This window comes from Kryptolebias marmoratus, linkage group LG7, assembly GCF_001649575.2.
Source record: "Kryptolebias marmoratus isolate JLee-2015 linkage group LG7, ASM164957v2, whole genome shotgun sequence".
Classification (NCBI taxonomy): domain Eukaryota; kingdom Metazoa; phylum Chordata; class Actinopteri; order Cyprinodontiformes; family Rivulidae; genus Kryptolebias; species Kryptolebias marmoratus.
In genome coordinates this window covers 23,579,032-23,605,134 of record NC_051436.1, presented here as the reverse complement: position 1 = coordinate 23,605,134, position 26,103 = coordinate 23,579,032, and the positions used below count along the sequence as shown (strand labels likewise).

At 39.9% G+C, this 26,103-nt stretch overlaps 1 protein-coding gene across 1 annotated transcript in view; it reads right to left on the bottom strand.

Annotated features, from left to right (window-relative positions):
- col4a6 (collagen, type IV, alpha 6) overlaps positions 1–26,103 on the bottom strand; it is a 254,724-nt gene that overhangs the window by 65,944 nt on the left and 162,677 nt on the right. The window contains exons 16-29 of the mRNA XM_037976748.1: positions 21,892–22,027; positions 21,590–21,694; positions 21,341–21,499; positions 21,021–21,068; positions 19,013–19,096; positions 18,363–18,523; positions 18,050–18,232; positions 17,671–17,854; positions 16,133–16,177; positions 13,436–13,507; positions 6,892–6,999; positions 4,612–4,830; positions 3,240–3,398; positions 2,840–2,848 (exon numbers count right to left, since the gene is read on the bottom strand). Coding sequence (XP_037832676.1) covers positions 2,840–2,848; positions 3,240–3,398; positions 4,612–4,830; positions 6,892–6,999; positions 13,436–13,507; positions 16,133–16,177; positions 17,671–17,854; positions 18,050–18,232; positions 18,363–18,523; positions 19,013–19,096; positions 21,021–21,068; positions 21,341–21,499; positions 21,590–21,694; positions 21,892–22,027 — 1,672 coding nt within the window. The remainder of the gene's footprint in view (positions 1–2,839; positions 2,849–3,239; positions 3,399–4,611; positions 4,831–6,891; positions 7,000–13,435; positions 13,508–16,132; positions 16,178–17,670; positions 17,855–18,049; positions 18,233–18,362; positions 18,524–19,012; positions 19,097–21,020; positions 21,069–21,340; positions 21,500–21,589; positions 21,695–21,891; positions 22,028–26,103) is intronic.

Here is a 26,103-nt window from a genome sequence, read left to right as displayed (position 1 = left end):
TGCTTTTTGCAGATGATGTGGTCCTATTGGCTTCATCAGACCGTGATCTACAGCTCTTGCTGGAGCGGTTCACAGCCGAGTGTGAAACGGCCGGGATGAGGATCAGTGCCTCCAAATCCGAGGCCATGGTCTTGAGCCGGAAAAGGGTAGAGTGCCTTCTCCGGGTCGGGGAAGATGTCCTGCCCCAAGTGGAGGAGTTTAAGTATCTTGGGGTCTTGTTCACGAATGAGGGAAAAATGGAGCGGGAGATCGACAGGCAGGTTGGTGCAGCGTCTGCAGTGAAGCAGTCGCTGTACCGGTCTGTCGTGGTGAAGAGAGAGCTGAGTCAAAAAGCGAAGCTCTCGATTTACCGGTCCATCTACGTTCCTACCCTCATCTATGGGCACGAGCTTTGGATAGTGACCGAAAGAACGAGATCGCGAATACAAGCGGCTGAAATGAGTTTCCTCCGCAGGGTGTCTGGGCTCTCCCTTAGAGATAGGGTGAGAATCTCAGTCATCCGGGAGGGACTTAGAGTAGAGCCGCTGCTCCTCCACGTCGAGAGGAGCCAGTTGAGGTGGCTCGGGCATCTGGGGAGGATGCCTCCTGGACGCCTCCCTGGTGAGGTGTTCCGGGTACGTCCCACCGGGAGGAGGCCCAGGGGAAGACCCAGGACACGCTGGAGGGACTATGTTTCTTGGCTGGCTTGGGAACGTCTTGGGATTCCCCCAGAGGAGCTGGCCCAAGTGGCTGGGGAGAGGGAAGTCTGGGTCTCCCTGCTTAGGCTGCTACCCCCGCGACCCGACCCCGGATAAGCGGATGCATGGATGGATGGATAATGAGTGGACAGTGTGTCAGGAAGTTGCTGGAGCAGCTAACAGTCGGTTAAAACAGTGAGTGACAGTCACCAGACACAAAGGATGCCTTGTAGACACTCTAGACAGCATTACCAACCCCTAGCAGAGTGCGCTACGAAAACTCGGTGCCATTTGTGGAAACAACAAAAGAGTTATGGACAACGTTGGCCCTGTGTTGTTGCTGTTTTTTAAACATTCTCAGGCATTCTCCTGAGTCTCAGGGTTCTCCTGAGACTTGAGGAAGAGAGGCGCAGTGGAAGAAATGCTCTGGATGCCGCGATTGTTGCGCGGAGTAGGACAGCTGTTGTCCGCCGGAGATTTCAGGCTTTACAGCGCCTTCAGCTGGGGGACAGATGGCATAAACGTTGCAGGGTAAGCTAATACTGTTGTTTAAATTCCTACTGTTCGCTCTTTATGCTTGCATCTGGTCATACCCACGACCAATGAGTGAACAGGAGCTAAGCTTGCGCCACCCACGAACTCCGAGGCAGGGACCAAAGAAGCAGGGCCGGCCTAAAAAAAATGCCAGTGGAAACGCGCACAAAGCAAGCCGAGTAGAGTGGAGCCTGGACCTTTAGAGCTGGTGTAAAAGGGGCATATGTGGACCACACTAAAGGAGCATTGTTGTACTGTGTACCAAGCATTTATACACCAACTTTGCATGAACTCTTTTCAACTTGCCATGTCATGCAACACCATTTCTCACTACAGGTCAGACTAGGGTTCTCATGCATAAGTTGACATTACCACCAGATTTAGAGGATCCTGATAGTACAGCATTGTGTCAGTGACAATCCGCTTTCTCATATCTAACCCCTCTGAGACAGCACTCTGGTTCAGTCATTGAACAAATCGATGCTTTTCCGCACAACATGTTACCCTATAGACTGCTGTCATATTTTGGACATTTCATGACCACTCAGGTCCCCCAATCTTTCCCCGAACAAAATGGTGTGGCATCAATTTGCTAAACCCAGTCTGATATGTCAGATCTTAAGGGCCGGATACAACAGCTATTGGACAACTTGACAAAGGTGAGAATACAACAGCTCTGTGACTCTGTTTTGTATCAAAATACTGCTTGCAGTCTGGCTCAAGAGAGTGCCACACCCAGCTAACATGGGACTAGCATTGTGCCTGTACTGCCAGCTATCTATTGGATCAGATATTGTAATCATTTCAATACACTCAGATGACTTTCATGGTAAACGGCCTGCCCTTGTATGGTGTTTTATCTAGTCCAAGGACCTCAAAGCGCTTTACACTACAATCAGTCATTCATCCATTCATCCACACATTCACACACTGATGGTGGTAAGCTACATTGTAGCCATAGCTGCCCTGGGGCGGGCTGACAGAAGTAAGGCTGACATTATGAGTGCCACTGAGATCACCACCAGTAGGCAAGGATGGTAAAGTATCTTGCTCAAGGACACAACAGCTGAGATGGATGGAGCGGGCAACCCCACAGGACGAACCCCCACCTCCTGGGGCACTGCATGTGAAGTTTAATTTCTATTTGACCACTCTGCATGGGTGCTTAACTTTTTGTCTGAGAAGATATTATCAGTATCTTGTTTACATTTACACAACAAATTGTAATAAAGCATTGCAATTTAAAACTTGGATTCAGCAAAATCTGCTGCAAAGATTTCAGCTAAAAGCTTGACGATGGCATATCACGTTAGCCTTTTCTTGTTGGTTCATTCAAGAGAGTGCGGACATCATTTACATCAAAATTACTCTGGCACTAAATAACAGAATATTTAAAACTCAGTACTAAAAAAAACACAAAATGAAGAAGTTGTAGTTGCTAGTCTTCCTCACTTCCATAAAAGGAGATTTGTTTGCAATATGATGATAAAGCATATTCGGGCCCTTTTGGGGTGGTATAGCATTTAAAAGGTTAAAAGCATAAGTAGCAGAAGCATGCAGGAATTGAAGCAAAGGTTACAGCGAATAGGAAAAGACATGGACAATGGATGGTGGTAAAGAATTCTCACCTGGGCAGCCTATATTGAATCACCCAAAACCAAGAATGAAAAGGATGGAGGGATGAGAGGATGCATGGAGGTGATGGTGGTGGTGCATGGAGGACAGAAGGAAGAATTTAAGGAGGAAAAAGATGGGACAAGAGGAAAACACAAAACAAAAGAAGACATTTTTAGGTGATAAAAAACTTCAATAAACAGGAACATAACATGCCATCTGAAAAAGGGTTTGAAAGGACAATGACTGGGAACAAGAAACACAAACGGAAGAAAACTGGAAGGACAAGAGGCGAAAAATATTAGCTTAAATCAAGTAAAAATTACATTCTGTTTTCATCCAAACACTAAAACAACAACAAAAAAACCCTTGAGACATAATTCATCATCTAGTTAGCAAAACATTTTCTCTCACCTGGAGATCCAATCAGTCCTTTACTGCCTGGAGGTCCAGGCGGACCAGGAATGGCATAGATTGGCTCACCTGGAAGTCCAGGAAGACCAGTAATACCAGGAAAACCCTCAACTCCACGCTCTCCCTTGAAACCAGGAGAACCAGAGGGTCCATTAAAACCTGACAGAGGAATAAAAAAAGATTTTTGTTCCTGATCACTGTTTTTATACTATATTTTTATTAAAAGATAGTTGACTAATTAGCAACAATTTGGGTTTATTTGTTCATTTTTAGTTATTCTACTGTCTTTCTTCATCCAACTAGTTTTCATCACCCTCTGCAGTGAGTTCCTGCCAGCAGCAGAGTAGTTCCCATTACAGGTGGTGTTTAAGAAGATGAGGGTGCTCTCCACCACACATCTTTAAAAATCTGCCAGCACTGGAGTGTTGCATTCTGCCTCAACATCAGCACTGATGGGCCTTTTTTATGACACTGGAGGTGTTTAACCCTCCCGGGGCCTTTGGGTCAAATTAACCTGAAGTTACAAGGGCTTCTCTACCTCTCTCTAGTGCTATCTGTTTTGAGGGCTTCAGGAGATTTAAGGACCACATCAAGTTTCTGGAAAAGTTGACTAAAGCTGTGCACCATTTCCACAGCTGCTCCAGCTGGAAAGGACAGAGCAAGTGTGACTTAACTTCCTGAAATCCACGACCAGCTCCTACAAAGGTTATTCTCCTCACACCAGGCCACCAGATCTTCCAGCTCACACCCATGGGAGAAATTGGTGTTTAGGGTGCTGGAGGAAGATGAGATGCTGTGGGTTTTGACAGATCGGGACTGGTGTGTCAAAAGGTCCAGGAACCAGGTACAGAGAAATGCTGTTAGCTCATGCAGCAACAATTTGATAACCAGAGTCTGGGGGATGTTTGTATTAAAGGTTGAACTAAAGTCTAAGAAAAGAATCCTGATAGATGAATCCTCTCTTTCTAGATCGGTGAGATTCAAGTGGATGACTTAGTGTCTGATGTAGAGTGATTCTTACTGTAGGTGTACTTGTGTAGACCCACACTGATATCCAGTTTGTTCCTAATGAACAGCCACTCAAAGCATTCCATGATTGTTAGGGTGAGAGCGAGGATGTCCCAAAGGGTATTTCACACAGCTGCAACACTTCTTTAAGAATTGAAATGAAGCCAACGTGCCTTCTTTTAAATTTGTTAGGATTCCTACACCCTGGATGACTAAAAACCTCTCATGACAGTGCAACAAATGACAAAAGTACCACTAGTTGTACTGCCTCCAGTATTATTGTTACCATAACTTGTCCAACACTTCTCACTTCTCACTACCACACCAAAAACAACACATGCCAGTCTCTCTGTTTAAGACACACCAGGAGCTCCGGGTGATCCTTGAGTCCCTGGCTGGCCCTTGTCTCCTTCTATTCCATGTTGACCATCAAGTCCTGGAGTTCCTGGATTGGCTCCAAGAACCTCTCCGGACTGGCCTTTGGGTCCAGGAAGTCCTGGAAAACCATCCTTCCCCCTGGGTCCATTTAAACTTTGTCCTGGTAGTCCTGTAATCCCAGGGTCCCCTCTGGGTCCAGGAAAACCTGCAAGAAGAGCACATGATGGAAGAAACATTAGAGATAAAAAATTAAGACTATGGTCAAAGTAATGGACTGACAATGATACCTTGAAAATGAGTAGATACCAAAAGTCTGTGTGAACTGCCAAAGACGTAAAAACTTTGTCATGAAAGGAAAGAATATGTCTGCAGCAATATCTTCTTATTAGTAGAATTAATTATAACTGAGTCAGCTTAAGTTTGTGATAAAATACACTTTTGTTGTGTATTTGTTGATCTCGTTACTTGTGAAGAGAATATTTGGTATTAGTCTAAACAACACATGCGTTAGGGGAAAAGGGAAAAGCTGCTTGAGAAAAATGCACAAGCACAGAAATTGCACAGCCAAGTGTGAAGTGGCTGGGGTGAGAGTCAACTCTTCTAAGGCTACGTTCACACTGCTGACAAATGGGAGACAAGCCAGATTTTTTTGCCCCTAAGCTCCAAAAACAATCATTGTTAACATTTGCACTCTATTTCTTGTGTCTTCATTTATCTTTAACCATTTGGATGTTCAGTTGGCTACGATTGGACAGCAACTTCAAAATTAATACACATGTGCTAACACTCACAACGTCCATTTTAATTCCGTAAACTCAGCGTGTGGAGTGTGATGTCATATCTTCTTCTGCACACGCAGGTCATTTCGTGAACTGGAAACTGTTCACACTAGAGTCTGATGGAGGTCCCATTTAAAATGTAATGGGAATGACCACGCAAAAAAATCGTATTGAGCAAAAAATTTGAATTGAGACCTGCAGTGTGAACATAGCCTAAGTCTGAGGCCAGGGTTCCTAACCTTCAGGTGCTTCTCTGTATCTTTCTAACTTTCTCTCTTTTGAGGGCTTCAGGAGGGTTAACCAGAAGGAGTTCTGTTCACAAGTAATGATAGGATGGAGAGTGCGATGGAGCAACGGATTGGGGCTTCGTCTGCAGTAATGAGTGCATTGCTTCAGCCGGTAGTGGTAAAGAAAGAGGTGAGTCAAAAGGCAAAACTGTTGATTTATTGGTCTGTCTACGTTCCAACCCTTGCCTATGGTGATGAGGTATGGATCATGACCGAAAGAATGAGATCTTGGTTACAAGCGGCTGGCCTGAGCTTTCATCATAGGCTGGCCAGGCACAGTAGAGCCACTGCTTCATCGCATAAATAGGAGCTAGTTGAGGTGGTTTGGGCATCTGATTAGGATGCCTCCTGGACGCTTCCCTTTGGAGGTTTTCTGAGCATGTCCCACTGGGAAGAGAGCTCAGGTCAGACCCAGAACTAGCTGGAGGGTTTATGTATCCTCTCTGGCAAGGAAGTGCTTTGGGACTCCCCAGGAGGACCTGGAGAGCATTGCTGGGAAAGTCTGGATGTCAGAGTTGCATCTGCAACCCGACCACAGATAAGCAGTAGAAGATGAATAGAAGAATGGAAGAAGTGATGTGTGCATAATTTTCACTCTTTTCACTTTAAAACCCCAACGATTATGTTCAGAAGTCACATAATTAGTTAGATCACCCAAAAGTGGATCTGTGTAGATAGACACAGAAAATACGCCTAAATTTTGACAATAGAATGAGGAAAACTACACCCACATTTGATGTACATTGACACCAACCATTATTTGCCCTGCAAATTGAACATTGTTATGCTAATTTCAGTTTTTATTTACATGTTTCCATGACAACATTGAAAGTTGGTGAGTCCCTGGTCTCCCTGTGGTCATGATGTAAATGTTTCCTTTTGGATTTTATTATTGTATATGGATGCATGTCAGATGTTTAGTGATCTGTTCTTATACTTCATATGGTTTTAAACGGAAAGAATATGAACGTTCGGTGTGTTTCTGCAACCAGTAAACTTTAAAAACATGGTATTACATGTTCATTTTATATTTCATTTTACAACAGCCACCTAAAAAAATGCTCTTAATAAATCTACCTGTTTACTATCCCCCTCAATATTGGAATGGAATTTCTGCTCTTGATCACAGCATTACATAAATTACAGCTCCGGACATACATGCTGGTCTGTCTACAGCACAGACCTTAGCACAAGAGTTACCTTGTGGTCCAGGTTGGCCTCCAAAGCCGGGCTCTCCCTTCTCTCCTTTGGCACCGTCAAACCCTGGACGTCCAGGATCTCCTAGGAAACCTGGCTGACCTTTAGAGCCTGAGAGAAAACAAAGCTAAGCACTTAGTTTAAGCATAATTTCTTTGTGAAGATCTGCATTTAAATCACTTCCAAAACTTTAAATGAGTAGTAGTGTATCTTTTTAGATACATTTAACTAGTCTGATTTGAGAATTACCTATTTGTGTCACAGTTTTGCCTTTTTTTGGTGTTTTGGTTTTATTTTGCCTTTATTTTTGAATTTACCATTGTTTCTTGTTCACAGTGTGTTTTGTAGGTTTTACCCATCTCCTGTGTTTGTTTTGTTTCTATGACTCAACCCCCCCACGATCCGGAAAGAAGTGGGTAAAGAAAATAAATCAATGGATGGGTAGATGTTTCCTTAGCTCTCCTTATTACTCAATCACTACACTTTGTTGAGCTAAGATTTTCTTTATTATGCAAAAAATTCAAAGTATGTATGTATTTTCTATGCATGAAAAAAGATGAAATGTTTTATAAATTGAGATACTTTATTAAAAAAAATATTTTGAAAAGTATATAAATCCCACTTTAAAACTTTAAAAACTTTAGAAGACGTTAAAGGTGAAATGGAAAGTGTTTTGAAGATAACAAATCAAAAGAAAGTCTTAAAAGAGGCTTGTTTTCAGAGCCTCGCATTAAAAAAAATTCACTCTAATTTTAAATTAATAATAAAAGATCGAAAAAATTACTAGGATCTTGTTGGCATTTTCCTTGCTCACATTCCTGTGTTTAGCTCAGGGTACACACTTCTGAGTGATCAAGGAAATAAATAGCAAACACAGATAGCGTGCGGGTGAAATTGTTCAGTGCACTGCAATTAATTGTGTAAACTGATCCGAAACTACAATGGGTGAAACGCCCGTTGTAATTCTCTAGCTTCCTGAAGGACAAGAAAGTTCAATGGATATGGTTAGTTAAGGTCTGGCATGAAAATTACTGTCAGGTTTTGGGTTTGCTTTGGTTTTTTTGTATTCTGTTTATTGTCTTCATGTTTTCTGGTTGTGTTCAGTTATCTTTGTCTTAGTGTTGTTGTTCATGCCTTTGTTTTCTGTCACTATTCACTCCTCCTCAGTTACTCACTTGTGTCCCTGCCACACCCATCTACACCTGTCCCAGTTTTAGTAATCACACACATGTGCCCACTTACTGTTTTAAGTTTCTTATAATGGTCTAATTTTATGTTATAATAATTTAAAGAGGAATTGTTTATCAAGAATGTTTTTTTTATAGGTCCCGATATTTTTTTGTGAGTTTAGATATCTTAATACCAAGTTTAACATGGCAACCATGACCGAGTGAATGCCTCGGTGTGCGCTTGTCCAACTCGACTATGTCCGCCTTAAATCCATCTTTAAGCTATATTGTATAGTTTTATTTAAAGAAACGTAATATAAATTCAGCAAAAAACAAGTCTCACATTAGGTGTATGGCTTTTCAGAATCAACAGTAATGTTAACAGTCCAGTTTTTGCCTGCGTTGGTGCCAGGAGTTGGCTAAACTAGCCAGTAGCTGCTTTGCTCCTTTTTTCGTTAGTCCCCGTTTTATTTGGGTTGCGTTTGTTTAACACAATTTGGTTAATTTTAAATTACAATTTAATGGTAATCATTGTGCGCGAGTAGCATGCTGTGACTTGTGACCAGCAGTCTTCTGACCTCACTATTGGAACCGCAAGCAAGCAGGTATTAATAGTTCAGTTAGCTTTGTGGTTAACACACTGAATTGGGCACGAGTAGTAATTTGCGCACGCCTCTCACGCCCAGTGCAATGCCTCAACTGTAAACCTTGCTTAACTGTTCTACTAACTGGTGCTAATGGAAAGGCCTAAAAAGAAGCAAGTCGACAAGGTGAATGATTCTCGCTGATACTAATGGAAAAGGGTGTTTAGTAACTGTCCAACCTTGATAAAAGTTCCATGAAGTCAAATTCCTTTTGCCTAAGACATTAATGTGTAAACTTTAATCATTATGTTCTATGTAAATGATGTAACGTAAGCTGTATTGTTTTGTGAAGCTGTTGGCACCTTAAAGCATTCCAGTATTTAAGATAAGTGACTTTGAGAAGTTATGTGCTGCAGGACCCATGTTGATTAAAACATGACTTGGCGATGTGCAAAAATGCACAGTGGCTAGCCAAATAGTGATGCAGTTGCTTTGTGCACATAAACTTTCTTAAGTAGTAGTTGTGAAACTACTGCTGAGATGGGTTTTTTTCACCTTTCAACAGTTTTATATGAATGTTTTAAAAATGTAACAAATAAGACTACACATACTTGAAAACCATAAAGCCAGTGTATGCAGCTGAGACATTGCAGTGAACTTATAGATATATGATTTTTTTTTTTTTTACATAATTACTGTCATATATTTAATCTGATTTTAATAAAACAAAAGAAGCTTCTGTGTTTGACACCAACTGGAGCATATAAATTTAAACTTTTATAAAAAATTTGATGTGGGTGCACATATGGGGTGTGCATGTGATAGTGTAACATCTGGGTGGATTGTGACAAGTTATATTTTTAGATTCTCAGATGTCTGCTCTCAGCACATTTGGTGGTTGTATCAGTCAAAATGGTGTGATCTGTCATTTTATTGGCCTTTTTTTCTGATTTACCTGCTTGTAGTTTTAACTGTTTAGTTTGCATAGAAATTCTTTACCAGCTTTTAGATCTGAGTCTGACTGTGGCTATCAAATATGTTTAAGTGTCTGTTTTTGTTATCCTTTTAATCCCCAAGGAACATTATTATGATAGTGAATAGCATCATCTGAAGAAGCATCTCATGAATGTGGGCTTGGAGGACCAGATGCTAGACGGGAGACCCAGTTTGTTCCTGAGACTGTCCTGAGTGGATAAGAGTGTAAGGAAGCCATCGCACTGATTAATCATTCAGCCGATGAGGACACAATCAAGAATAAGATGAAGCTCACATTTGACTTCCGACGCAACATTGTCCTCGACCCCCAAAAGTCAAGCAATGTACTCTCTGTCTTTCCACATTTTTGGTTAAAGGGGGTGGGGGGGGGGATTTTGTTCTGATGTTTGGAGAAGATGTCTCCAGCAAATTTCTGGAGAAATGCATGAAGAGAAAGATCATCCAACAATGCAGAAAGCTTTCAACCACCAGTGAGCTTGAAGATCTCCTGGCAGCTGATATTCCTGCGTATAGCACTAAAGTGGATGATGACATGGGTAAGTATGACTTTTTCCACATCACATGGGGTGCAGTTATTGTGTGAGCCTCACTTATGCACACATAATTGAAATTGCAAAATCACTAAATTTAGCTGATGGTCAATTCAACATCAAATTTGTGTTGTCACAGGTTGGGACAGTGACCTCTCAACAATTTTGCTGCTGCTACACCTGATTCCTCCCTCTGTCTTGGGTCGTAAGAGACCAGGAAAAGTGTCTGCTTTCAAAGCAGAGAAGCATCTTATGGTCTTCAATGTTTGTATTTGTTGCAAATTTTATTTAATGTTTTATTTGAGGTTCTTTCACTGAGGGACTATGAAAGCTGTTTTGTTGTAATTTTACAGCTATTAGATATGTGTGCTACTGCTGTCACACAACTCAGAGCAGCTGGATTAAGCCAATCTAATGTTAAGAGATTTGTCTCATCCATGGAAGAAGTGATTTTTGAGACTCACAGTCAGGCTATGGATGTAGCTTTACAGTGCTTGTCTTCAGAGGATGCAGAAAACAGGAACAAAATAGAACAATCATTCCAAACATTGCAAAATCCATTTACACCTCTAAATTCAGAAGCAAAGCTAAACAAACACTTAAGAGAGAAATGAGGATTTGTTGAGCCCACAGGCGTAAATCCCAGGTGGGATTTGTCCCCCCCAATAATTCAATGAAGGAAACTGTGTATTTAAACAATATAGCTATAAAAAAGGCAAAAAAAAAAAATCCATTAATCTAAGAAAAAAAAAAGGAATTTATGACAGTCTTTTTGCCCCCCCCCTGTAACGGACACAGGCTCTGGCTGAGCCGCTTGAGGTGAGAAGCGAACTGTGTGTCACTCACTGCTGCACAAAGTACTAACTTACTTAAAAAATCGGTATGAGACATTTTATTTGCTCCTATTTCTGAGTAGGATGAAACACATTAGCAAAGAGAATCAGACTCTAGTTTTGGAAACAACACGTTTTGTCTGTCTCCCTTCCAGCCAAAATAATAACAAGAGACAGATTCAGATCCATATGTTTGGAAGCATATTTTGAGCATGCATCAGGATATATTTTATAACATTTACCTGAATGATCCTGCATGAACAGGACATAGAAAATGACCAAAACTAAGAATGTGATGTGCCCCTCTGCCCTGTTTTGGACAGAAACTGTTTATATGAGTGGTACAAAGGATTTATGGCAATTTATTAGAACTTCTGATTTTTTTTGTCTAAAAAACGCCTAAGAAATTGTCAACATTTTAATGTAGAGAGTGTATTTAACTTTGTTGTTTGCTCAATTTGTTCATGTGTTTATGAATATTACTGATTATATTTGCATTCTAAGTTGTAAAACATTTCATTAAGTATGTTTGTGGTTTTTACAGTAAAAAAACAAGAATTTTCCACTCGGATTTTATGTTTTTTGTGTAATTTTAGGTCTGTTGTGTTGATACAGTAGGTCAAAAGTAAAACATTACTTGAAATTCACACTTGGGAGGTTGTGACTCAGACACAGTGTTAAATTTACCTCATTAAGTGTTGATTTATCATTGCAAAATTTACTGTGTACTGATTTAGTTATCAGGGGTTCTCAACACCGAGAACTCTGATGGGGAGAAAGTGATCAAGCCAGTCGCAGTGTAAATATAAAATAAAATGTGACCCGTGCTGGCAAATTGAGTTGTAATGCACACAGGTGGCAATGCAGAAAAAATGAAAATATTGATTTTTGACATAAATGAGATTAGTGAAAAATTGTGTCTATAAGGTAGTCATCTACCGATCAGACTAACTAAAATAGCATATAATCATCAGAATTTTCCTTTTAAACCAAAATTTTCTAACAATTATGTCTTCCGGAAAAAAGCCTTTTTATTCTAATCCTAATAGTTTCTTTTAAAACTGACTGGTTTTCTCTGCTGGCTACTGAAGTGATGGGAAACTCCTTCAAAGAATATGTGCCATCATTGTAAAGCCTGGGGTTCCCCTTGTGAAATGTGAGGCTTGAGTTGCAGACGGCATAACTCCAGACCAAGAAATAAAAAAGTATTTTCAAACAAGTATTCTTGTTACCAAAAATTGCTTCTTCTTCTTCCATTTTCAATAAACAATGCAACTGTAAGGCCTACAGCATTCTATCATAAGTGGAAGTGGCACCAATGATGTCACCAACCAGAGGCAGTAAAAGTTATTCCACTTCTGAATTTTTACACAAAGACTAAAAACAAGCCATTAACTTTCTAAATAAGAAAAATGGACCCCTGGAATGCTTTATAGAAGTGTTTAACTAAAAGAAAAACTTATTTTTATATTTTATTTAATTTCACTTTTAAAGAACTACCACCTCATGACATCTTTTTATTAAAAATAATTAGTATGGGACAAAGGTTAAAGGGGTAATTGAATGCATAAGTGATGTTCTGTCAAAAAGTTGTCAATAGTGACTGTATCTTTGGACTGCACATCGTTCAAACAGACATAAACCTATACACATATTTTGTTTTCAAACTCCACTGAAGTTTATTTCACACTTCAGGTTGCAACAAAACAAACTACAAACCATCTTTACAGTGAAACACTTTTGTGTAACTGTTTTTTTTAGTTCTATACTGTAGAAGAGGATTCTTTGCTGTCAGTGTTATTTCAAACATATTTCTTTTTTTTTTAATTTGTAACAATATTCAACTTTATTACCATCAATACATTAAAAAAAAAGCCTCTGTGCAAAATGGGGTTAAAAACCTGTCCCCGTCAAAAACCTGTCCATTATGCTTAGTCAGGCACTGTTTTTTTTTTTCATCCATTTCGCGCCCCCCCTGCAATGGCACTCGCCCCTTCCTAGGGGGCGCACCCCACACTTTGGGAACCACTGAACTAAACAAATACAAAATATAGATGTTTAATATTAGCTAATCTAGCATTCTAGACTATTTTTTGATACATTTGTTCAATAATGCAGTTTAAATAAAAAGGAGGGCCTTATTTGGCTAGCCATTAGCCTAGCCTCAAAGTCAAATTTTTGCCTTTTTCTCAATACTTTGTGTTCTATGATGGATGTTTATGTTTGATAAGATACTACTACTGATAACTATTTGACTGAATATCACCTCAAAAATAACGAAATTATTCTTTCATAGTTTTAAATCATGTTTCAGCGCAGATTTAATATTGAACAGAAAAACATCTCAGGCAAACTGACATGCCCTAAAAACAGAGTAATCAATAAGCATATCTTTAAATAAACAATAGATAATAAATCACTGCAAAACATGTTACCTGGTTGTCCAGGTAAACCGGGAAGTCCAGACTCACCAACTTCACCAGGTATGGTACAAGGTAGCCTGTCACCTAGTAGTGATCAGATACAGGTTAGTTCTTACACTTTTAACATGCAGCAAACACTTGGAAGCAAAGCAGAAATAGTCAAATTTACTTCAGTTTGTATATACCAAATGAAAATACATTTAAATGCCAGACCTGCTAAAAATAATGTACATTATATTGTTATATTTAACTGAAATTATCTGTATTTGTCAGTTAGAGTGAAAGGTAAGCAATGTTTCTAAAACATAAAGGAGGGATCACAAAAACATTATGCAAATTTTTATATATATATATATATATATATATATATATATATACACACACTCAAGTTTTCTCAGCTGTATAGAATGATTTAGGAGTTCTAATTGTCAGTTGCTTCCATTCACACTAACAAACTTTTCACAGGTTAATCTGAATTTCACAGTGAACTGTTTTGTACTAAAGGTTAAATGCTAATAGCACACTGATCCTATTAAAAGGCAGATGAAAAATAAAAACTGATGGGAAGGATAATAGGATTTTATCTCTTGAGATCAGTTGTTATATTTCCATTGCTCACCTCCTGGTTAAAAGCACTTGCACACACATGCACCAAGTTCCAGCAGCTTCCATAGAAGAAAGATGTAATTGCCCAGTGAGTAGACCACCAATTTCATCAGCTATAGCTGAACTTGCCTGTCAATCATCAACTGGACTTAGCCAGAATTGAACAGAAACTGTAAGATTGGAAATATTTCTTTTTCTTCTATCTTGTAAATAAGGCTTCAGAAAACGGTTTGGATTTTTTTGTTGTAGGGTGTGTTGAGCTATTATTAACAGTCAATATCTTACATGCAGTAGAAATTACTCAGAGCATTATCAGTTCAGGGATTCCCCCAGAAAAGAGTCTGAGCCCGGTGGTAGGTGGCTGTTCGCCGGTCGTTCGCCGACCGTGATTTAGTAAAAAAAAAGATTGAAGTTGACAGAAAGTTGAAAATATGGCTATTTATTAGGTGATGTTGTAAGATATTTGTGCCAAATATTTAAACAACTACAGTTTTACAAAAAGGCACTTTTGAAATACTTTTTTAAACAAAAATACAACCAACACACGTCTCACATCAAGGCCCATGAATAACAACAGAGAACTCTGAAAAACAGAGAGATGCTGTACTGTACTGTGCTTTTTGTGGCACAGGCTGCATGTTGGAAACAAAACATATCTAATGCTGAATTTAATAGCATCATTTTACTGTTAAACAAGGATAAATTAGCTTGCATCTTATTAATATTTTCACTAAGTACAAAAGACGCTTACCATATTCGGTCTTGTAAAGCCACCAGCTGAATTTTAGCTCAACTAACCATTGTTGGTTAAACTAGCTCGTTATGTTTATTGCTGCGGCTCCAGCGACCTGCTAACTCCAGGTAGCTGAAGGCGGCTCGGCGTCAGGGCTCATTAGAGTCGCGCGGGGCTCCGTGAACAGATCGCGGATCAGCGCACGTGGCGCTTACATCGGTGCAGTATTCTCCAAAAAGATGGGGGGCAGTACGCTATGTAACCAGCGGCAAGTTACAAAAGGTGCATGACGCGACACCGCGCGGGGCCTTCACGCAGGGGCGGGCACAGCGCGATTGCGTCACTGTTGGCGCGCACCCTCGCGCAGTGACGTTGATATAGGTAGCGGTTTTGGGGGTGCGGGTGGAAAAAAAACGTGTAAAAAAATGACGTATTTATAATAAACAAGCAGAGCTTAGCCTGGGGACCCGCCAGGCTTATAATATGCTGGGGGAAACCCTGCAGTTTGAAATATCAGGCAAAAGTTCTCTTCAAGAAGTCATGCTAATGGCTAGTCCAAATTAAAACAGTTCTAAAGAAGATTTCTGCCATTTTAAAAACAACACCAATTTCCACAATGTTGTTCAGGCAAACACTATGTGACAACCCTTACCTTGGTGTCACTTTTCCATTAGATGGTAATCTACATAGAACTATATGGTTAATTATGCTGAAGACCAAGTTGTCTGTTGTTTGTTACTAGTAACAGTATTAGGTGCAACTAGGTAGACAAACTATTCAATGAAAAAGTAATATGGTGTAAAAATCAAAAAATGTTTTAGTGGTTCAAGCAAGCACCTTTATTGATTTTTGCAACATTTTACTTTTCCATCAATTTGTTTTTCTGGCCAGTTACCCATAACATGCTTAAATGAACATTTGGTACTGTTTGTATTCATGTAATATGATTAGACGGACTGATTATGGCAGTTTTTCACTGGGCTGCAACTATTGGAGACTGGTTGAAGATTCAAAATTGCAAGGAAATTGACCATTTAGGGTTGTACAGTAGTCTTGGATGTTGTTGGTCATGTAGAAAGCTGACTTGCAGATGTCAAAACATAGCTCTAGTTTTTTAAAATATACAGAAATTTGAGATGGGTTCAAAGGTGTTCAGAATTCAAACAACCAGTCTCTATGACTCACCAAAGGAAACTGAATACAACCATAAACGTTATGAGAGATTTTGCAGACTCTCACAGTCGCCTGTACCTCTAACTCTGGCTAGATGTGAACACAGTCTTCCTGAATCCACCAGTTTTTGAGCTAAGAATCCACGCTCTGACCCATGTTTGTCACTCTGACTCTGGTCGAGAAAGTTAGTTACCCACCCGTTCCCTCTCCAGCGTCATTAACCCCTCCGCAGCTGTTTTCACCTGCACAGATACACATGCACAAGGATGGTGAGAGAAATGGAGGGATGGGAGCTGGAGAAAAATAGGGATAGAAAAGTTTTTATAGAGAGAGAGGGACAAGACGAGAGAATACAAAGCCAGTCAGGGTCATATTGCATGCCCAACTGAAGCAATTGCTCTTTGTTTTCACCAGTTATGAGCAAAGTAGCAATCAGTTCCAGTAAATTAATTCAAAGCTCATTCAGTTAATGCAGAAGCGTAATAAAATGCTTGGTGCCATATCACAATGCTTAAAAGTTGGCTATTATCATCATTAAGAATGAAATAAGAAGGAGGTGATTTGTGACCAAGACAGAAATAAAAAAACACTGTATAGGCCATTCATTTTCCTCATTCTCTCTCAGTTCTTGAGAGTGACAACAACCTTTAAACTAAAAGCAAAATTAATCAGTCATTCAGCATCTGCATCCTGGTACATAAAGAACACATTCATACTAGAAATGAACCCCAGCAGCTACTGAAGACTTGTCTTTTAGTCTCAGAGAGGAAGACCTAAAAATCAACAACAACAAAAACAAAAAGCTCATTCAAAGGTTCCAGTTTTATTGGAAAATATTACATATACCCCATCTCTTTTTATATTTTATATTTGTTAGGTCTCAAAGTATGTGTTAGGGATGGCTCTCAACTGCTACCACACCAAATTTTAGATCAGTATCTGTTGAATCCAAAGAAGCAAAAAGATACTCCCGCACACATTCCAAACTTGCAATGATTTATTGTTGCGACATTTTGGTCAATAGACCTTCACCAGACAAACAGTTTGATAACCCATCGTCCACGAGCTTAAAATCCTTTTTGGAAGCAGTTTTCACTTAATAATAATAATAATAATAATAATAATAATAACATAATAATACAAAAACAACAGAATGAACTGTGTGCAAAAAGAAATGAGACCAATGTAAACAAGTAAAAGGGACCAGAACTCCCTAACTTCACTGCTCTGTAATTCAGTTTTAACCATTTTGATCTTCTCTCTTCCTCTGAGTCTAAAGATGCACAGCAGTAGTTGCTAGTGTTTAAATTGTCTTCATTGTGCATCAGTCTTGACTAAAAAAGCAGATTTTGCAGAACGTCTGCAGAAGAGTAAAAGTAAAAGTAAAAAATGGAGACAATTTATCAAAGAGTTAGCAATGCAAAAGTTACCAGCTTACAGGAAGCTGTTTGGTAAAGAAAACCTAACAGGGACCATATTGTCTCTTCATGTCTGGGAGAGTTTGACTTATTCATCAACAAAAATGAAACTTTGTCCTTCAGAAATGACCTTTGATGGTTATTAGATGTTAAACTACTATGTTAGCTTAATGTACACACAGGATGAACAGTCATGACATGAATGTATGGTTGGGATTTTGTCCTGTGGGAGAAATATGGCATGAAATTCAAATGGTTGCATTTTCTCTCTCTCATTCATGCTAAACATACCGTTTTTTCTCCTGTACATCACTCACCCTTCTGTCCAGGTAAACCTGGTTGGCCTGGAAATCCAGGAATACCAGGTTCTCCAGGTTCTCCACGAAGTCCAGGTGCTCCAGCAAAGCCACTGCCGGGCTCACCAGGGCCACCGGGCCGACCTTTGGGCCCTGGGAATCCTGGGAAACCCTTTTCACCAATCGAGCCAACACCCCCATCACCCTGGAGGGCGGGAAAAAAAGAAAAGAAAAAAGCCGGAAGAAGAATGAAAGGAAAGGAGATGTAAAATAATAGAATCCAAAGGGAAAAAAAGCAAATGATGTTTTAAACTTTCTTTTTAGTATATCTTCATTTAAGAACTTGAGAAACCCTTAAAATGAAAAAGTTTTGATAAGAACCACAAGCCTAAGTTCTCACTGGGGGTCCTGAGACTCCAGGAAAGCCAGGCCGACCATTTCTGCCATGTTTTCCTGTTTCCCCTGTGGGTCCTGTGGGTCCAGGTGCCCCTCGCTCTCCTTTCACCCCAAAATTTAGGTTGGGGTAGTATGGTGCCCCTTTCTCTCCCTTCTGACCAAAGTAGCCTCTCTCACCAAGACGACCCTGCAGAGAGGGCAGTTATCTGTAAAACCTGAGATCTGGATTCATACAGTTTAAGATATATTTATTTAATTTACTAAACAAAAGTAGGATAATATGTGAATTTTAACCACAGAGTCAATATTTTACTTACACGAGGCCCCTGAGCACCAGTAAAACCAGGGTCACCAAGCTCACCCTGCTGTCCAGTGAGGCCAGGGCTGCCATTGCCTCCTGGAGGTCCGGGTAGTCCAGGTAATCCAGGAAACCCCACAGAGCCTCCTCCTCCAAGACAATCGCAATCTCCAGGGGGGCCTGCAAAATAGGGGAATTCAGAAACAGAAAGAACAATGGGATGAAGGGGAAAGAAAAAGAAGAAAAAAGGAAGATGTGCCAAATAGGAAATGAGGGTCATGTCATTATTGGGGTTTTCTATTATAGTTTTCCACGCTATTTTAATTGTACATTTCAGTACATAACACATAACTTAAAAAATATACTTTAATCCTTAAAATGTTTTAAAAGCAACAGGTTGCAAAGTCATTTTTTTATAATTAGTAAATAAAGCCTTTAATGTACCAAGACTTGACATATCAAGTAAACTGCAGTTACCAGTTTTAGTCAGCAAGTGGCAGAGTTGCAATACAACTATACAAACAAAATTGCTTTTATGTTCTTAAATTAATTGTAGCTTGCCATAAACATGTATAAATTATGTTACAAAAATGTTTCTGTAACACTCAGACGTTAGTTTGAATCACCCATTAAAACTGATTTCTTATGTGATAAATCAGTCTCCTGTACCTTTAACACCTTTGAACCCTATGAAACCCGGTTCTCCTCGGAGACCAGGTGGTCCAGGAGGACCTTGAAGTTCATTAGGAGAATCTGTAAAAACACAAACATATACAAAGTTAAACAAAGTAGATGTTAAAATGGTAATTTTATCATAAAGTGTCACACAAGAAAGACACCAGTTATTATTATCACACTTTTTACCTTTAAGCTGACTTGCAAAGACTGATGACACTACATATTTTGAATGGATACAAATAAACTTTTGATTTACGGAGGATTTTTTAAAAATAAAACAACCGTTAAACAAAGTTTCATATCATTTACTGTGGGTTGCAACAATATTTCACCCACAAATTGGAGAGGTGCGTTAGCCTTTGTCCCAGTCTCAAACCCCGGCTCCAAAAGGTTTACCTAAAAAATTGTCTATATTTTGTACCATACAGCTTTTTCTAATTTCCAGTTCCACAGTCTCTGATAATAACATCCCCACAGCATGATGTTGCCACCACCATGCTTCACTGCAGGGATGGTCTTCTCAACATGATGAGATGTATTGAGTTTGTACCAGATATAGTTTTGTCCTTGATGGCCAAAAGATTCAATTTTGGTCTCATCTGACAACAGCACATTCTTCAATGTGTTTACGAAGTCTTTAAAATGCCTTTTTTTTTTTTAAGCATTGTGACACTTTTAGTTGGCCTTTTATTAAAATGGTTTTGACTCTTAGTTGGCCTTCGGTACTCTTAGTTAGCCTTCTGAAAACCTTTAGTTTAGTTTAGTCTATCTTAGCTTGTATCATTTCTGATCAGTTCAACTGAGGTTTTTAAATCCTAGTTTAGTTTGTTAGCTTATTATCAGTTTGTTATATCCTAGTGTGGTTTTCCTCAGTTTGACTTAGTATGACTTGTTTTAGATAAGCTTAGTTTAGCTTTTTACATCCTAGTTTCCTTGCTTAGTTTTTCATCTGTTTATGTTATTTTTGCTCATATAATTTATTTAGATTATCTTAGCTCATGTTCCAGATAAGTTTAGTTTAGATTTTCATATAATTGTGTGTTTTCATGATGACTATATTTTTGTGTTTTCATGTTGTAAAGTACTTGACTTGATCTTTTTTTTTTTAAACAATGGCTTTTTTCTGGCCACTCTTCTATAGAGCTCTATGCTGTGTGCTCCTGTCTCTGTAAAAGAACTGCACAGCTCCATCAAAGTTACCGTTCGTCTTTTTTTTACTTTTGCAACTCACTGTAAACAGGTATCATATAAATGAGCACAATGCAAGTACAACCAACTTTCACAGTGCAAAATCAGAGTTAGTTTGCTTCGTTTTCCATCAGTTTTGGCATTAGATTTGACCTGCTGCCAGAAGTTGAAAGGCTTCACTTGAAAAGCATTTAAATTTATTTATTCATGACCTTATATCAAAAAAATATGAAACAGAATTGTATTTTGGCAAGAAGTAATTACTGATTTTACATAGACTGTAATAGCTGAGAGTTACTTTGCCACAAGCAACATGCATAGCATTTTATGGTTTGGTACTTATTTGGACAAAGGAAACACACATACACGTTAATCAAGTGTGTTCCAAACTTCCAAATAAGTATTTATCAAAGCAGGATGTTTTATATTATCTTTTATGACAATTATCCACTTTCTATTTCTATGTCTGTTGTTAATCCCATTCCAAATTTCTAAAGCAGCTCCCAAGCACTGATTCTTCTTTTAAAATCAGTGAATTGCATTGACAGCAAGGGACACCTTGTGGGCAAAGATGAGAAAAGCAACTTGAAGTAGAGAGAAACTCCTATCCAAGTCCAAAGCTTGTAATAGCTTGCACTCTCCACTTAATACAACTCCCTGCAAATAGTACAGCATAAAACAAAAAGCCACAGCATTTTGGCAGTTAAGTATTGCAAGAAAGAGGTTGTTTTGAATTTTGTGTAGAGATGCTGAATGCTGCCATGGTGCTCTCAGGATAATGGCTGCATAGAGGACTGCCTGTAGAACTAACCTGTGGGCCCGACAGGCACCGGAGGATAGATGACGCAGGGATGACCGCCTTTGAGGACAGCAAATTCAGACAGCAGTTATGTTTTAAAGTTTGTTTCTATCTTGCCTTGTATTTTTACCAACAATCTGGTTTCTTTTGCACAAAATTACTTCATTTTAATACTGCAAATTATTTTGTCCCCATTGCAGCTGAAGTGTTGAATAATGATGAAATTCCATATAGAAATTAAATAAAGCATCGTTAATAAAAATAATAAAAAAGTGAAAAGTTAAAACTTAAACAAGACAATATATTAATATATTAGATTAGCATTGGCATACCAGAAGAATCTTGAGGTCCAGGAGGCCCAGGAGGCCCAGGGGGTCCAGGGGGTCCAGGGGAACCTGGGAGTCCTTCAGGGCTATATCTCTGAATGCCTGGGCTACCCTTCTCTCCTTTTTGGCCTATGTTACCTGAAAAACCAGGGGCTCCTGGAGAACCTGTGTGCATGAAACATGGAGTGAGACAATGCAAATTCTGAAAAAATAATTTCAATCAATAAATTTACAAACGTGTTGTAAATTTATTACCAATAACAAAACGACCCGGTGGGCCTAGACGTCCTGGGTCTCCTGGAAATCCTCTATAACCAGGGTCACCTGGGAGGCCACTATATCCTATGTCCCCTGGAGGTCCTGTAGCCAGTGATAGAAAACATGATCCTCTAGTTCAGTGGTTCCCAAAGATTTTCCCATGGGCCCCGGGCCCCCCTACGGATTACAATAAAATCCCTAGGGGGCGCGCCCCACACTTTGGGAACCAATGCTCTAGTTCATATTTATATTAAGTCAAGTTCATATTTATATTAAGTCAAGAATAACACTTGTGTTACCTTGAACAGAAGTGCCAATTTCACTGCCATAAGCTGGAGGTCCTGGGGGTCCGGGGTCACCTTTGTCTCCCTGTGAGAAGTTCAAAAAGTCAGAACAAAACATCACACCAAAAATGAAAAAAAAAACAACAAGATTTGTTCACATTGACTTGCTACAATTTAGGCCAAGATAGCTGGAGGATTGCTCTTCAGAAAAGTGATACAATAAACCACAGACACAAGATTAGTATTTTAATGGCAAATTAATAAAATAATATTAATAATGTATTGTCTTTTTTGCCAACAGTGTATTTTCAAGAGTTAACTGAGAAATTGTCTGCCAATATAGGATAAGTAGCAAGATAATATCAATTTAGCCCAGCAAAAATGATGACATGTATTTTCAAAAAGCTACAAAGCCTAAGTTGAACACCTTCTATTTTGACATAAAACAAAAAAAATATGTTTTATAACTGCTAATGTGAACTGGCTAGCTACAGTTGGGAAGTTACAGTTGCTACAAATGTGAACAACTCAAAACCCTTTTTTCCCCCAACACAGTTTAAATACTCAAAATATAAATGTAGCTGTTACCACTTCTCAACATCTGTTTGTGTGAACTTTAGATACTGTATATCATAACAGTTACAAAAGTATTGTGGTTGCATTAAGTGGCTTTTTAGAGGCTGAATACAATTAATTAGAAAACAATGCCACCATTGACTGGCCAATTAAGGTTATTGCAGTCAAAATTAAACCTTGGGTACACAATAAAAGGCCCCTTTACTAAGCTGTACATGCCAGGATCTGTTGACAAATCTTAAATTGCTTCAGTGAGTTTGTACAAATGAAATGAAAGCCTACAAATAATTCACTTATCAAACACAAGTACAACCAGCAGAACCTCACATTCTACTGAAGTGAATTACTTTAACAGTTGTGCTAGATCAGCGGTCCCCAACCTTTTTTAGCTCCACGGATTGGTTCATTATCAGACAGTGTTTTCACAGACCGGCCTTTAAAGGTGTGATAGATAAATAGAACAAAATAAAAATGGGAGTATTTTATGGAACATAATAAATGTAAATCCAATGTGTACTCGCAGATTTGTTTGTTGCGTCCTGGTATTGAGTTATCAACATGAATAACACCCTCTCCTCCCCCTAATGTTCTCTGGTCAATATGGCAATGTTTAAACATGCCCTCTAAAATAAGATACACCACAAATATAAAGTGCACAAAGAATACAACTCACCATAACGCAGAATCAGAGAGAGCCCTGTGCGTTTCTCATTAATGAGACAGTCCAATCTAGGGCTTCCAGAGATGCTTGTTTTTTACTCATTTGCTAGCTTGTAGGTTTAGCAGTAAAGTGTCATGTGACCTAGATAAGCATTTTGACATGCATCAAGAGTGAGTCATAGATGGATGTAGTAGATAGAATCTGGTAATTTTTCAAGATAAATGTCAGTCAGACTCCAAAAATAAAAAAACAGAAATACTGTAAGTTTATTATTCTTTCTGTGTGGCTCAGTACCAAATGACCCACGGACCAGTACCGGTCCGCAGCCCAGGGTTCGGGGACCTCTGTGCTAGATGGCTAGATGAAACAAAAAAAACCCAACAAAAAAACAAGTCTAATCAGCATGTGACCAAGATAAAAGAGTATTACTGCTGTCTTAAAACAACTTCAGTCTCAAAGATTTCATAGTGATGCATATGAAGGCTATTTTATAAACCTTTACTTTGCTGTCATTTTCATATTGCATGTTTTTTAGGCAGAAATACAATATTCATGCCATAAGTACCCCAAGCAGCTACAGCTAGCTGCTGCTGACATTTGCATTTATAATCAACCACTGTATTTAATGTAAATAAACATGTAATACAAAATAAATAGCAATGTCATGTGGCATTCTGCCTTTTGGCACTGTTTGCCTCTCCACCTCTCACTCACCGGCTCAGTAATTACCCTCAGCTGTTCCCAATCAAGGCCATCACCTCCTGACTACATAAGGCAGCTGTGAAAAACAGATCACTTATCTTTTGCTAACAGTTGTCTGTGAGTCGTTCGTTCTAATGTTATTCTACTTTGACACCGGTTTCCGGTAATCATCACGAGAGAAGCAATTTTTGGTTTTTGAATCCTCCGTGCCTCAATTGATTTTCGGGTTCCCATGGCTTACCAGACACAACCCAGTTTTGAACTGGTCTGATCAACGTGTTGAATCCTGGAGTGATTTCTGTCTCCAACACTGTTTCAGATCTGCCGTTCCACAGATTGTCATCAAAAACAAGGTTGAGGAGGAGACAGATTTGTCCAGGGTTCCACAGATGTACCATGATCTAGGCCCTGTGTTCAGCAAACAAAAAGCTCTCTCGCTACCACCTCATAGGCCTTACGATTGCTCCATTGAGTTACTACCCGGAGCTCCACTTCCCTCCAGTCGCCTTTTCAACATCTCTGGGCCTGAGAGGGAGGCCATGAAGAATTATAATGAGGAATCGTTGGCCTCAGGTATAATCTGTCCCTCCACATCACCCCTACGAGCAGGGTTTTTCTTTGTCAATAAGAAGGACAAGACCCTCAGACCGTGCATAGATTACCATGGGTTAAATCAGATTATTGTTAAAAACAAGTATCCCCTGCCACTCATCGATTCGGTCCATACTCAATTACACTCCGCCACAGTATTTTCTAAATTGGATTTACGCAATGCCTACCATCTGGTTAGAATCAGAGAGGGGGATGAATGGAAGACTGCCTTCAAGACCCCTTTGGGACATTTCGAATATCTAGTCATGCCTTTTGGTCTAACTAACGCCCCAGCAGTCTTCCAGGCCCTCATTAACAATGTTCTTCGTGATTTTCTGAACAATTTCGTTTTCCTCTATCTTGACGACATTTTGATCTACTCTCGTGACCTGCAACAGCACAAGGTTCATGTTTGCGCTGTCCTCCAACGTCTCTTGGAAAACAAATTATTCGTGAAAGCAGAAAAATGTGAATTCCATGTCAACACTTTCTCATTTCTGGGGTACATTTTTGAGGGAGGTTGTTACCGGTTGGCCTACTCCTACTAGTCAAAAGGAACTTCAGAGGTTCTTGGGTTTTGCAAACTTTTACAGGTGCTTTACCTGAAACTACAGCCAGGTTGCTACCCCCTTAAACAGACTCACTTCTACGCTGATCTCTTTCAACTGGACTCCTGAAGCTGATAAAGCATTCAGGGAGTGAAAGAGCCTTTTCACCTCGGCACCGATTCTGTCCCACCCAGATCCTACTAAACAGTTTCTCGTCGAGGTAGACGCGTCTGACACTGGGGTAGGGGCCATTCTGTCTCAACCCCGACCAAGAATCCGAGAGCCTGGTTCCATCGGTCCAAACTCACCTGCAGCGTTGTCGATGCATATGGAGACAGACTGAAAGAGTACTTCTATGAACTGCCCGACAGAACGAGCGATTCGCCAACCGTCACCGCTCCATAGCACCTACATATCAGGTGGGTCAAAAAGTCTGGTTATCCACTCGTGACATTAACCTAAAGGACATGCCTAGGAAGTTGGCCCCCAGGTTCACCATGGAACGCATCATCAGTTCATCAGCAGTCAGACTCAGTCACCCTACATCTTTGAGAATTCATCCAACATTCCACGTCTCACAGATTAAACCTGTACAGGAGAGTCCCTTGTGCCCTCCTACCAGCCTCCCCCCACCTGCCCGGCTGGTGGATAACCAGGCTGTTTTTACGGTCAGAGAGATATTGGACGTCCAACGCAGGGTCGACTGGGAGGGATACGGTTCAGAAGAGAGGTCCTGGATTCCAAGATCCTTCATTCTGGATCCCACTCTCATCACCACTTTTTACAAGGACCATCCAGAGAAGTGGCCCAGATCGCCTGGAGGCAACTTGAGATGGGGGTACTGTGGCATTTGTACCCCCCTCTCCACCTCTCACTCACCGGCTCAGTAATTACCCTCAGCTGTTCCCAATCAAGGCCATCACCTCCTGACTACATAAGGCAGCTGTGAAAAACAGATCAGTGCTGGAGCATTGCTCACTGATGAGTGCTGGATCTTACCTGCTGTTCTCGACTTCCTGCCTCTGGAGGTTTGCCTTGTCTTCTGCTGGACTGTTTTGGGGAACTGAATCTGACTGTCTGCTGAAAACCTACTTACCTGGATTGCTGCTTTGGAAACCATTGGACTTCTGGATATCTTCTCCGTGCTCC